This window comes from Phascolarctos cinereus, unplaced genomic scaffold, assembly GCF_003287225.1.
Source record: "Phascolarctos cinereus isolate Bilbo 61053 unplaced genomic scaffold, phaCin_HiC Scaffold_4;HRSCAF=312, whole genome shotgun sequence".
In the NCBI taxonomy this organism is placed as follows: domain Eukaryota; kingdom Metazoa; phylum Chordata; class Mammalia; order Diprotodontia; family Phascolarctidae; genus Phascolarctos; species Phascolarctos cinereus.
Genome location: NW_027555847.1, coordinates 206,722,951 through 206,736,226, shown reverse-complemented (window position 1 = coordinate 206,736,226; position 13,276 = coordinate 206,722,951). Strand labels below are relative to the sequence as shown.

General features: G+C 40.8%; 1 protein-coding gene across 2 annotated transcripts in view; it reads right to left on the bottom strand.

Moving 5' to 3' along the window:
• XYLT1 (xylosyltransferase 1) overlaps nucleotides 1-13,276 on the bottom strand; it is a 389,357-nt gene that overhangs the window by 55,856 nt on the left and 320,225 nt on the right. For both annotated transcript variants that reach the window (XM_020972424.2, XM_020972425.2), the window contains one exon: nucleotides 11,724-11,804. In XM_020972424.2, the coding sequence (XP_020828083.1) occupies nucleotides 11,724-11,804 (81 nt within the window). The remainder of the gene's footprint in view (nucleotides 1-11,723; nucleotides 11,805-13,276) is intronic.

Genomic DNA, 13,276 nt, shown 5'->3' with positions numbered 1-13,276 from the left:
AAAACAAAACAAAAACCACATGTTGCAAGGGAAATGTGGAATCATAAGAAGGAAATAAGACTAATTAGTGGCTTAAATCAGGAATGTTTTAAAGACCTTCAGGATGGAGAGCTCAGTGACCATGAGATAATCAAAACTGACATGTCTATCTTGGTGGGGCTTTCTGAATCGGGGCTTCCTCTATGCCCCAGGAAGATGGGTTGGTTAGAATGCTGAATCAAGATTTCATAGTATAGTACTTGTATGGCTTGAATGTTTATAAAATGCTAGCTCATTTGATTAACAGTCCTGTGATGTAGGTGCTAATATTATCCCCAATGTAAATAATGCGCTATGGAAGTATAAAAGGTCTAAATAAAATTAGGCTATTATTATTATTCCATCAATTTCACCTTCATTTTGTTTTTCACCCTGACTAGATTTCCCCACCTACAAAAGGACGACACAAATATCATCCATGTATTTTACAATGACCTAAGGAACTGTGATGGGGTCAGGAGGTTCTCTCGTCTATGAGACAATCACATTGAGTAAATAGAGTACAGCACAGGTTTCTTCCTATAATTAGCACAGGATCATAGGTTCACAGGTTTAAAGCTGGAAAGGACCTGGGAAGCTATTGTATCTAACCCCCTCATTTTACAGATGAGGAACCTGAGGTTGACAGGGGTTAAGTGACTTGCCCAGGGCCACACAACTAATACGTGCATGAAGCAGGATTTGAATTCAGTCTTCTTACCTCCAAGCTTACTCCTCTATCCCCTTCAATACCTTACTGCCATTTAACAGGGTAGTGTCATTTTAATTGCCAGTTTAAAAGCATAAAAAAAAAGAAATGGAGTTCTCCTCTTTAAAATATAACCCCATAAAGAAGGGAGACCTCACCAGGAATGCTAATGATTATTTTCACATAGCTGTCATACTTGGATTAAGTAAAGGGAACAAGCCACACCAATAAATTCCCAATCAGATTTAAGAAAAGCAAAAGGGAAAATGAAATCTGTTTTACTCACAGAGGATTAAATATTAATTATCTCCTCATATCAATCCTAATGTTACATGACATTCAAGTGGAAAGTCTCCTCAAGATGCACAAGTTGGCACCAACCACCTTTTAGAAAGTAGATTTCTCAGCAGTGTTTCCTGGCTTATCTCTTGTCTTCATTGCCAACATTTGGTTTAAACAGTTGCCTGTTTACAGATCAAAAGAGGTTTGGGCCTGATGACTGGTTGGGTGCCACTAAGCAGAAAAAGAACATTTTTCTCCCCTCCTTCCATAAACCGACCCACTGACAAAGTAAGACGATTTCTTGCAGCCAGTTAGGTGAATTCCTCTATGGCTGCCATCAGAGACTTTGGGAAGGGTCCTGTCTGGGTCTCAGTTTGTATAAAATGAAGGGGCTGGACTAGATGACTGGTGAGGTCCCCTCCCCTTGTATATCTATGATCCAATAGCTTAACACAGTGTATGGCACATAGTAGGTACTTATAATGTATAAAATAATAAATATATATTATGTATAATATATATAATAAATGCTTATTGACTGATTGACTTCATTTCTTTTACTTTTGGCTTAGAGTGTATAACCTTAAATAGCTTTTAAGCACACGCCAAACTCGATACCAGATCCTCTACCACATGTTGGCTATGAGGTAAGCCTTTCAGAAGGATGTCTTGTCTTCAGGGTCAGCCTTCCCCACAAGATGCTGACTCTATTTTATGTTTTCGGTGGATTCAGGAAGACTTCTTCACTCCATTCTTGGTCTTGAAATTGCTTTAGTATTGTATTCTACAAATAAGCTGAGAATGGAAATATTCCTGTCACTCTCTCACAGTGACATAATTACATGAAGGTGTACATAAATGCAATTAGATCCTCTCCTGAGAGCAGATTTTGCTGCCAAAAAGTGATTATAAGGACTCTGGAATTTACTGAAAACTTGACTAGCTCCCCAAATTTTCTTAGGCTAGTCCTCCCTCCCCCTTCCTTGTCTCTTTCATCAAATGCCATTCTGTGTTAGGCTGAAGGTAACATCTTCTAAACATAATCTGAGGAAAGAGTAAATTGAGCTCTCTCTGCCTCTGTCTCTTTTTAAATTTTAGAGCAGAAGACTTTTTTTTTTCCTTTCCTTCTGGAAAAATAGGAATTCACTTAATTGCTCAATATCTCTATACGATCTCTGAAGAAAAAAGAGGTCCTCCCCCTTTTTTAAAAACATTTATGCCCTGGCACTTAGCGCAGCTAGGTGGTGCAGTGGATGGAGTGATGGGCCTGGAGTCAGGAAGACTCGACTTCATGTTTTCAAATCTGGTGTCAGACACTTACTAGCTCTGTGACCCTGGGTAAGTCATTTGACTCTGTTTGCCTCAGTTTCCTCATCCTGGAGAAGGAAATGACAAACTACTCCAGCATCATTTCCAAGAAAACTCCAAATGGGATCACAATTGAAAAATGACTAAACAACAACTTAGCACATTAGACACTTAAAAAAATTTGTTAAATTGAATTTTTAGATGATCAGCTAGAAAGACGGTTTGGGGCAAGATTGTTCAGGGCCAGGAACTTGTAGACTTCAGTTATTTCTGTTGAAGTATAATAATCATAATAATAACTAGCATTAATATAGCACCTTAGGGTTTTCCAAGTGCTTTACAAATATCTCATTTTATCCTCACAACAACCCTGGGAGGTAGGTGCTATTATTATCTCTATTTTGCAAGTGAGGAAACTGGGACAGAAAGAAGCTAAGTGACTTGCCCAGAGTCACACAGCTAGTTAGTGTCAGAGGAAAGATTTAAACTCAGATCTTCTTTACTCAGTGCTCTGTATACTGTGCCATTTAGCTACCTCAAGTACTCAGTTCTACAGCAAAATCCAAAACCTCAAGGAAAACATATCTTCCATCTCCCCTCTGCAAGAAGTACAGGACAGTAAAACAGGACAGTCATTCAGTCAACAAATATTTATTACAAGTCTTCTATATGCCAGTCACTTGTTAGGTTTTAGGGTTATAATGAATGAAATAATCCCTACTTTTGAGGAGCTTACATTCAAGCCAATGCCAGAAATCAGCACAAGAAAGGAGAATTTTAAAAACAAACCTGCTTGGAGGAGAGAAACCCAGTAGGTGCTGCAGTGACAATTATGCTTTTCCTGCTAATCTTATAGGAGGTTCTGGTTCAAAGACGTTAACAAAACAAACAAAAGGGCACTTCTTGATCCTAAAAACACAAACTTTTTGGTCCCCAGGTTGCTTTGCAGCCCAGAAGAAACCATCATAACTGATGCATCTGAGACAGTAGAGGGGCAAAGAATATATCACAAGGTGGATACGTGTATAGAACATTAGTAATGCAAGTTTTCTGCCAAGAAAAGAACTGGCATCTCTCTCCTGTGGGATGGGGGCTCCACCCTGAGTCCTGTACAAAGATGACTGCATGTCTGAAAGATCCTGGGTCACCATCAATGACAAGTATTTTTTTTACTAGCTGTGTAACCCTGGGCAAGTCACTTAACCCCATTGCTTAGCAAAACAAACAAACAAAAAAACAACAAGAAGAAGTATTTTTTAAGGGTTTGCTATGTGCCAGGCACTATGCAAGAAAGACACTGGGTATCTAAGTACAAAGAATGAAATGATGCCGGCTTTCCCGATTAGCTTATTGTTGTTATTCAGTCATTTTTCAGTTGTATTTAACTATTTGTAACCTTCTTTGGGTTTTCTTGGCAGAGATATTGGAGTGGTTTGCCACTTCCTTCTCCAGCTTGTTTTACAGATGAGGAAACTGAGGCAAACAGGGGTAAATGACATGCTCAAGGTCACACAGCTAAGTAAGTGACTAAAGTTAGATTTTAACTTATGAAGATGAGTCTCCCTCACTCCAGGCCTGGCACTCTATCCACTATACTGCTTCGCTGCCCATCCCAATGAGCTTACATTCTACCTAATGAGGACAACACCAAGAAACAGCTGGTAACACAAATTAATGGAAGAAAAGATCAGGCCGGAATCCCATTTTTCCATCCTCTCTTACTTCACGGGGCTGTATCCTTTCTATTCTGTAAAGACTTGTACTGAAATGTCTCCCACTCACCAACCTAGAATTACCCCAATACTGTTAGAAAGATGCTCGCTTAGCCGTCCATAATTATTGACTTACAATACTTACTTACTTAATTACTTAGCAATGCCATAATTATTGACTGACAACAAGCTGCCTTCTAGCTGTATGGAATTGATGGAGGATGGGGGTAGGATAGTTACTCACTCCTCCACTCAGCTCTAGACAGAGCAATAATTGGTGTCAGGAAAGTGGGCCACATGCATTGTTTGACTGGACTGAGGAGGCAAAGCTCTTGTTCAACAACAGGTCAGGATCTCTGATTAAAAACTAAGTTGTGCCTTGAAGAGGAGGAGAGAGGGAACCTACCTCCACTAACTTTCATATGTGGAAGAACTCGAAAGGCAGAAGGTACCATATCGCCTCTCATCTCCTAGAGAACAACAGAAAGCTTCCTAGACCCTAGCAAGAAGAAAAGTGACTAGAAGCACATGGTCAGAACACAAAAGAAGCACTGGATAGACATTAAGGACAGTCTACGGAGGGTTCGAGTCTCTTTCTCTCTTCTCTTCCAGATGGCCAAGGGAACAGAAAGTGGCACCTATTTGGTTTGCCTTTTCTTTTTCTCCTGAAGGATGCTTCTTCCACCAGTAAGCATCACAGGATTTCAACTTTTTCTTTTTTTGAGGGGGAGAGGGGAGGGAGAGGGATGCAGTAGTAGAGAAGAATATTGGTTTCCCTACCATGTAGGAAGAAAGGCCATTAGAATTCTTTTCTCCTTTCTGAAAGTAATCAGATCAATGTAACACCCAGAAGAGATCACCTGAATCCTCTTTTCAGGAATGTTTGTTTTTCTCATATCTTAGTGTTATTGTTAAAGCATACTCTATGTTCTTAAACTTAAAAGGAGAAATATTTTGATAGATTTTTTATATTCATTGAGCTAAAAAGTTCTCCACCTTGATCTATTCTCATTAAATATCTCTCTCTCTCTCTCCCTCCCTACCTTTCTGTGCATCTCTTCTCTTTCTCTCTGTCAAGCATTCTATTTATTGCAATTCCTAAGAAAGTCATTGGCCCTTAACAGATTTGGTCTGCTGCAGTCTCATTAACAATATCTTGAAAACAGAAGTGTGGGATGGTGGAAAAGGCACTGGATTTGTAGTCCTGATTCTACTACTTATGATGAAGGTAACCTTGGACAAATAACTTGTTCTCTCTTGAGAGCAGATTTTACTAACAAAGAGAGACTATAAGAACCCTGGGGCCATTGAAAACAACTTAGTTGGCTCCACATATTTTCTTAGGGTTTGATTTCCTTTCTAGGGTTTAGTTTTCTCACCTGTAAAATATGAGGGAACTGGACTTAGGATCCATAGGATACAGCAATGGAAAGGGTCTTAGGAATCAGTTAGATCAATACCCTCCTTTTATAGGGGGAAACTGAGTTTAACGAAGGTTAAATGAATTGTCCAAGATCATGATGGTCATCAGTAGCAGAGAAGACTCTAAATACAGTACTCCTAGATGCTAAGGCCGCTTCAAATTCTAAATCCCATGATCCCATAATCAGGAGGAGAAAAGGCTTGCGTGTGTACCCAGATCTCTATATGCTTTTCCCACTACTGTTCCATAAAGCACTTCAGCTTCTCCCAGGTCAAGCTGGCATCTACCCAGATCAAGGATTATCTCCACCAAAGGCTAGTAGAAGGACACTACTTGAGAATTTAGCTTCTCCTTTCCTAGGGAGATTTCTAAGTCACTTTTTTTCTTCTTTTCTTTACACTGCTTGGAAAAGCCAAAGACAGAATGGTCTGTCCCCAGTAGTAAAAGTTTTACAACCTCCTTCACATTCAAAATGAGGCAATAAGGAGTATCTCAAACTTAGTTATAAGAAATAAAAATTTAAAATATACTTTGCCTCATGGAGGAAAAACGAGCATGACACTATCTCCACTGAAATAAGTGTTCTGCAACCACCATTCTGTTTAGAATGAATGCTGCCTCAAAATTAACAGTAATCTCTTCAGTTTAAGATTCCCATTTCAAAACTCATTAAACAAATACCCATACAGCTTAGATGCAACAAAGAAGTGGACAATATTAAGAAGTTAAGGAAGAGATTAAAAAAAATATGACTACAATTGGAATAAGAAAGGTTGTTTCATGGACAAATCAGTGATGGGTCACCATAGGACAGACGGATGGGATTGGCCACTTACTGAACATAGTCAAGGTTAACTTCTAAGGCCTTGATGGTTCTGTCCTCATATTATCCCCAAGAATGAGGGGCTGATCCTGCACATACATACATACATACATACATACGCACACTCTTTTTTTAAAAGCTTGGGATCTATGGATACTTTTAAGTGCTCTGAGGAATACACATGAATTTAAACAAATAGGCCATTTTCAGGTAGGCTGTTCAGTAGAGTTTTCTGACTGGATTCTCCTATTTACTAAGGAGAAAGCAAATGGAAATTGGCTGAGATCTCAGGGAGAAGGCATTAAATATAACACAATCTTATCCATGGAAATTGTTAAACATGAATGAGCATAGGTATAGCACTGAGGGAGACCTGGGAATCTTCAAGGACAGGCTAGATATGCTCTACCTGTGAGGGCTTCAGTTCAGCCCTTTCTGGCTTAACAGGTTCCAATTTTGTGCCCAACAACGATCCTCAAAAACACAGGGGAGAGGGGATGCCATCAAAGAAGAACCAGATAGGTTGGAACCTAGCAAGTGCTCCTCAATGATGCTTATGGCACTGAATCACATACTAAAGAATTCCATAGCAAGCAGCTTGCTTGGGTTTCATGGACTTCAGGTTTCTCACTGGGCACTTGTGGATGAGACAACATAAACGAGGAAGGATACTAAAGAAAGGCAAGAAAATAAGAAAGCAAAGTAGGCACCCAGTAGGCAAGGTTTGATGCTCTCCCATGACCCTTACATCTGCCTGGGAACTAAAACCACTGGGAACCCATGGCACTCTGCTTGTTGGGACAGGCTTCACAAGTGTCCTTGCCTTTGCAAATCATATTAAGTACAAGGAGATGGATGGAGACCTTCGGGCTCTATTCCTGCTTCTACTCCTATTTCACTCTCTAGAAGGCCTGCAGGGAGTGAGCACTTAAAGCTATGGGCAGGTGGCTTAGGCCCTGGCCCAAAGGAGGGGGCACAGTTGAGAGTATCAAGACCAAGCTATCTGGATGGCCCTAAGGACAAATGAGGACAATAGAGTCCTCAATTAGCTGGGACAGAAAAAAAACACAGGGATGAGGAAGAAGGGGAGGAAACAAATTTCTTTCTGGACAAGGGAGTTTGCTTTCTGTTTGTCTGGAAACATACTGCTAAAGTAGTCCTATGAGCATTTCCCTTTAAAGCTGGCAGTTCAGAAACCTCTCTCCAGCTCTCAAAAGAAAAGACCTTAGCCATTTAGGATGTGAAGAATCAGGGTCTGTTTACAAAGCTTGACTCTTGCTGGCTGAAAAGCCACCTGCTGGGCAGCACTTGCTTATCTATTAATTCACAAAAGTTGCTTACTGGGTTATAATTCTGCAAAAGTATTTTCCAATACATTTAGTTCCTTATTTTGAGGAAAAGACAGGGAAACCATTTAACAAAACATACTCCCCATTTAATTACGGGAACAGCCAGGACCAATTGGGTTGTCATTAAAATGCTAAATGGTATTAACGCTAGCTTCCCAAGTTGGGAATTGGAGGCTCAAATTGCGAACTAAACACATATGATGGTAAGAGAAGGTCATTGTGTCTATTATAAGCCACATGAAATTAGACACTGAGGAACATATAAAAACAAAGCCTATGTATGTTTTCTCTTCATATTTCTTCTCACCTCCTCTGTCTATCTCTCCTTCTAGTAGGATCATTATAAATTGTAAAACCATAGATTGAGAAAAAGATAGTGGGGGGGAGAAGGAATGGGGGGGGTTAAGTGTATATGGAAGAGAAGGACACAAGCCATTATTAAGTACCTATTATATGCCAGGCACTGTATTAAGTACTTTGCAAATAGTATCTCATTTGATCCTCACAACAACCCTGTGAGGAAGGTGCTTCTATGATTGCCATTTTAGACTTGAGGGGCCTGAGGCAAACAGAGGTTAAAGTGATTTGACCAGGGTCCTACAGTTAGTAAGTGTTTGAGGCAACATTTCATTCTCTTCCTGATTTCAGTATTCTATCCTAGTGCTCCTCCTTTCCCCCTCCCATCCGTGTATTTGGTTGTGTGTGTGTGTGTGTGTGTGTGCGCGCGCGCGCGCGCGCGCGACAGAGAGAGAGAGAGAGAGAGAGAGAGAGAGAGAGAGAGAGAGAGAGAGGGGAGAGGGAGAACTAGGGAGTCAAGGAGGCTCATCTTCACAAGTTCAAATTGGGCCTCAGATACTTCCTAGCTTCACTCCACCCTATTTATCTCAGTTTCTTCATCTGTAAAATAAGCTGGAGAAGGAAATGGCAAACCACTCTGATGGGTTATGGACCCAGGCCAAGATCTTCACCCCTTGACCGAAGGGGAGTCTGGCTCCCATTTCTCTATGGGACCCATCTCCTTAACTCCCTTTGAAAGCCCTAGCCCCACCTTTTGATCTCATGCCTTTCAAACTTCTTCCTTACAGTTCCCTTCATTATTTATTCCTATAGTCTATTCAATCTCTCACCTAGACCCTTTTCCTAGCCCCCTCCTCTGGCCACCCAAAGTTACTTTAGTGTATATAAGATCTACCCTGGCTCTTATTCAAATGCGGAGACTCTCTCATGCCCAAAATGCTGAGACTTGTCCCTATGGGCATTACTAGTGTTCAGATTCCTTAAGAGTCTGGCCTGTATGGTTTATTCGAATAGACTTTTCTCTGGCTGAAAGAAAATTTGGGTTGAATTCATTCAGGCAGGGCCCACATCGAGATCTTGGGGTCTTAGCACCCCAAACCTCTAGACCTCATCAACTCTACTATCTCTGCTAAAAAAAACCCAAATGGGGTCGAAAAGAGTAAGATATGACTGAAATGACGAAACAGAAAAAAGTTGGTGTATGTGTATCTAACTACCTATACACATGCTTCTGTGAATGTGTATATGCATGTATGGAAGTATATATGTGTGTGTATATATATATATATGTATGTCTCCTCTTTTCCAGAAAAGTAATTGCCAGAGAGAAGTCAACTTAAGAAGCATTTGTAGATAGTGTAGCTTGTCCAAGGTTGCACAGTTACCAACCTGAAGAGCTGGGACTAGAACCAAGAGCTATGTTATGAAAGGTGATTCTTATATTGGTGTCAACTAGGACGTAAAAAAAATTAGCACTAATGTGGAAATAGGTCATTTGCCGAAAAAATAGCCCTGTCGATAAAGAACATCCTGAATAGTTAAAAAATTGAAGAAACTTTTCCCCCATTACTTTCTTCTCCCATATTCCTTGTATTACAATCAAATATACATCTCTTCCTAAAACTTGGGATTCACCTCAAGGTTTACTCTCTTAGTTGGCAGAGCAGGTAACTTGCTATGCATACATTGTGATTTGAGAGTCTTCATGAGGGCCTCTACCTTAAAAATGCCTCCTTACATTAGCCCAATGGGATATCACTCTACTTGGCCTAGAAATTCCTCCTCTTAGACTTTCTTCTCTCCTCATATGATGGTGGGCCACTGCCTCCAAGTCTCTGTGAAGATTGATTACTTAAGAGAAGGATGACTCTGGTAGCTTCAGAAATGTTGTACTTAAGACACATAAGAGGGAAATTTCAAAAAGAGAAGATGGGATGGCAAAAAGGTATTTCTGAGCATGGTTGCTGAAAGTTGTGGGCAAAAGGATATCTGTGGTTGGCATGGAAAAGAGAAAGTATAAGATCAGTGGGTGTGAATGCAGAGGATAACCCTGGAACTTTAAGAGGGGCTCAGTTATCACATAGGGTATAAAGAGATTCTGTCATGTAACTAAATCAGGTCTAAGGGCTGGCCCTGCTCTAGCTATTTTCCCTGGTCATGTCTGGATCTCAATCTTCCTTCCAGGAACTCTCCTTAGAGCTTGGAAGAATCAGGAGCCATCACCCTTCTTGCGAAGCTCACAAGTGAGGAAGCCTGCGTCTCTGGGCTGAAGAAGAGAGGGCCAGATTCTTAAGTTGTGTTGGATGGGAGAAGAGCTATGGCATATATGCAGCAGGCACTGTTTTGGCTAATAAAGAAGAGAACATTACTCTGAGGAGCGGACAAGTGGCATATTAGCACATTTGACTATTAAATTAATGCTGAATTAGTGAGCTTAATTGATCTAAATTACCTGAGTCCCAGCTGATGCTGGCAACTTAAGCCCTGCTTTATGTTCTAGTGTCAGGATTCATTAAATATTTCAGTAAGAGGGCTCTGGGGTTTAATGGTGATCACCAGCCTGGGAAAAATAGGAAGGTGAGAAGTCCTCTTTCCTAGAGACTTTCCCTGTGTCTGGTTCTAGTTCAGCCCCATTGGTGAGCTGACTCTGCCAACAAAAGCATGGCCTGCCAATCATCTGTATAGGATATGCTCACACCTCAAAAAGTGGCTTATGGTCTGCCACATAGTAATATTGTGGTGCCAAGCCTAATCCAATTGCTGTGCACATACATCTGCTTTAAATGATCATTCCAGCACACATTGAATCTAGCCTGGGGCAAGGTATGGTGCTTTCCTACTGCACACAAGGGTCAACTTAATGGGGATGCATGGGGCCCCTCATACTTTGTTAAGGGTAACAGGAATAATACTCAGTGTCGATACAAATCCAGGTAACTCACCACTTCCTGGAAGCCTTTTCTGATTAACACCAACCCATTCCAATCTGTCCGAAATGCTGAGCCCCATCATCACTTAACTATGTCAGAGATTATATGAATGCTGAAGGCTTTATGATTTTGCCGGTAAGAGGCATTACTAGCGTGGGAACTGCCTTCACAGAGACAGATTTCAACTTGGGATAGGTTATGAGACAGGAATAACAACTGAACCTATGATTTCATTGATATAGGGAACATAGAGATGAGGGAAGTCCTTTCACCAATACAGGCCAGCACTTTGGATACTGAGAGGTCAAGTGATTTGCCACCATGTGTCTGAGGCAGAACCTGAACCAAGTCTTCTTGTCTTCTAGGCCAGGACTCTATTCACTATGGCAGACTTTCTCAATGACATCTAAGGTAGAGTCTTCTAGCGTGTTAAAATAATCAACACTTACATGCATAGTCTTCAAAAATTTCATAGGCACTTTTACACTTCAACAATTTGGGGGGTGGGGGGGGAGCCAGGTGGCTAAGTGGATAGAGCACCAGACTTTAAGTCAGGAGGACCTGAGTTCAAATCCGACCTCAGGCACATTAACACTCACTAGCTATATGTGACTCTGGGCAACTCACTTAACCCTAATTGCCTCACCAAAAAAAACAAAAACAAACAACAAAAAAATTTAGATAGGAGGCAAGACAGAGTCAACTTATTAATGGCATTAAAAAGTGAGCTGAATCTGCTTTAGAGTAACAGTACCGTATGATTCATGTAGCATGTTCTTATTTCAAATCCTAAGGCAAACAAGGAGAGAACATAGTGGCTGTTCTTAGAGTCGAGTTGGTTTTTACAAAAGGTTAACATAAAAAGAGGTTACCTTGCATTGTCTCTGCCATGTGATTTCAAGAAATTCATGTCCCGGTATCGAGAGAGAAATGCCACCAACTGATCATTCGTTCTGTGGAAACAAACCGGAAAAAAAAAAATCAGTAACCTCCAAAGAACTTGAGGTCTAATTTCTTTTGATAAAAGAAGAAATGGTAACTGATGGATCAAGATAAGTTTCCTGATCCATAGCTACTCAAAGGCAAAGAGGAATTTAGGGTGTTCCCTAAGGAAACAGTTAGATAACCTGGATGATCAATAGCCTGAAGGGTTTTCATAGCCTCTAAGACCCAAGTAGTCTGTTTTCCCACTTTCCCCTTTCCCTAGATTAACTTTCAAACCATGCTCATCCCATACCCCTCCCCATCACTTTTTTGATTCAGAGAACCACCAGGCTCCTTATTTGATCAAATATCAATTTATTACTGGAGCAGAATGCTGTTTTTAACTGTCATACTTTGGTTGGAGAAGTAAACTGAGCTCACATCAAGGATTTAAAAATTAATCATTCAACCACACTTCCAAACAAAGTTCATGGGCAGGGAGGAGAAGGAGGAGGGGAAAGAGATGATTCAAGAGTGAGAAAGGATCTTGATACTTTTTGGCTTATTTCCCTATTCCATGTAGGAAGGCCCCAATTTTCTGGTGAAAGCTTTACTCTACCACAAAGGTTTTTTTTTAGTGCCCCAAATAGTGGCTAACAGATAATATTTCTTAGACCTCACTAAAAGGGTGGCCTAGCACTGCCCTTGTGTCCAGGAAAGTCACAATGGACATGGAAGTCTCACCCTCACAGACTTTAATAAGATCTCCCCCTTGTAGGGCTTACTGGCATTTAACACTGCTTATTTATTTTTTCTTATCTATGGCCTTCCTCCATAACTAGATTTTAAGCTCCTCAGGGGCAGGGACTACATCTCTAGTATTTAGCAATGCCCTGCCCAAATAAAACATTTAATAAATATTTGCTAATAATGACGTTTCTTATATCCTGCCACACGTCATAGTCTACATTTATGCTTTTGACCAAAATCAACCCGCTCGTGTCACCAAATATTCCTGAAACTGTGGCTCTGTGTCTAATCTCCTCCCTTTTCTAACACCGAGGGTTTATGGTACTGAGCCTCAAAACAAACATAAGCTGACCAACTCTACCTGCTTTCAGCTCAGGCTCATTCTCAGTAGGGGAGGATCCCTTAGTTGGATCACCCTTGCTATCTTCAACATTTGGAGGATTCTGTTGTAAGACCTGAATTCAAATATGAACTGTGTGACCCTAAGCAAGTCACTTAACTTCAGTTTGCCTTCATGTACTGGAGAAGGAAATGGCAAAGCTCTCTAATATCTTTGCCAAGAAAACCCCATGGACAGTACTGCTGCGCTATGGTCCAAAAGGTCATGAGGACTCAGACAGGATTGAACAACTGAACAACAATTGTGATAGGGAACATTGTGGTGGGAAGCTGGGTTCAAACTACCCCTTCCCCAGACTGTCACCATGCTGTCCGAAGTGCCAACTCCTCACTGATCATAAACCTGAGCAAA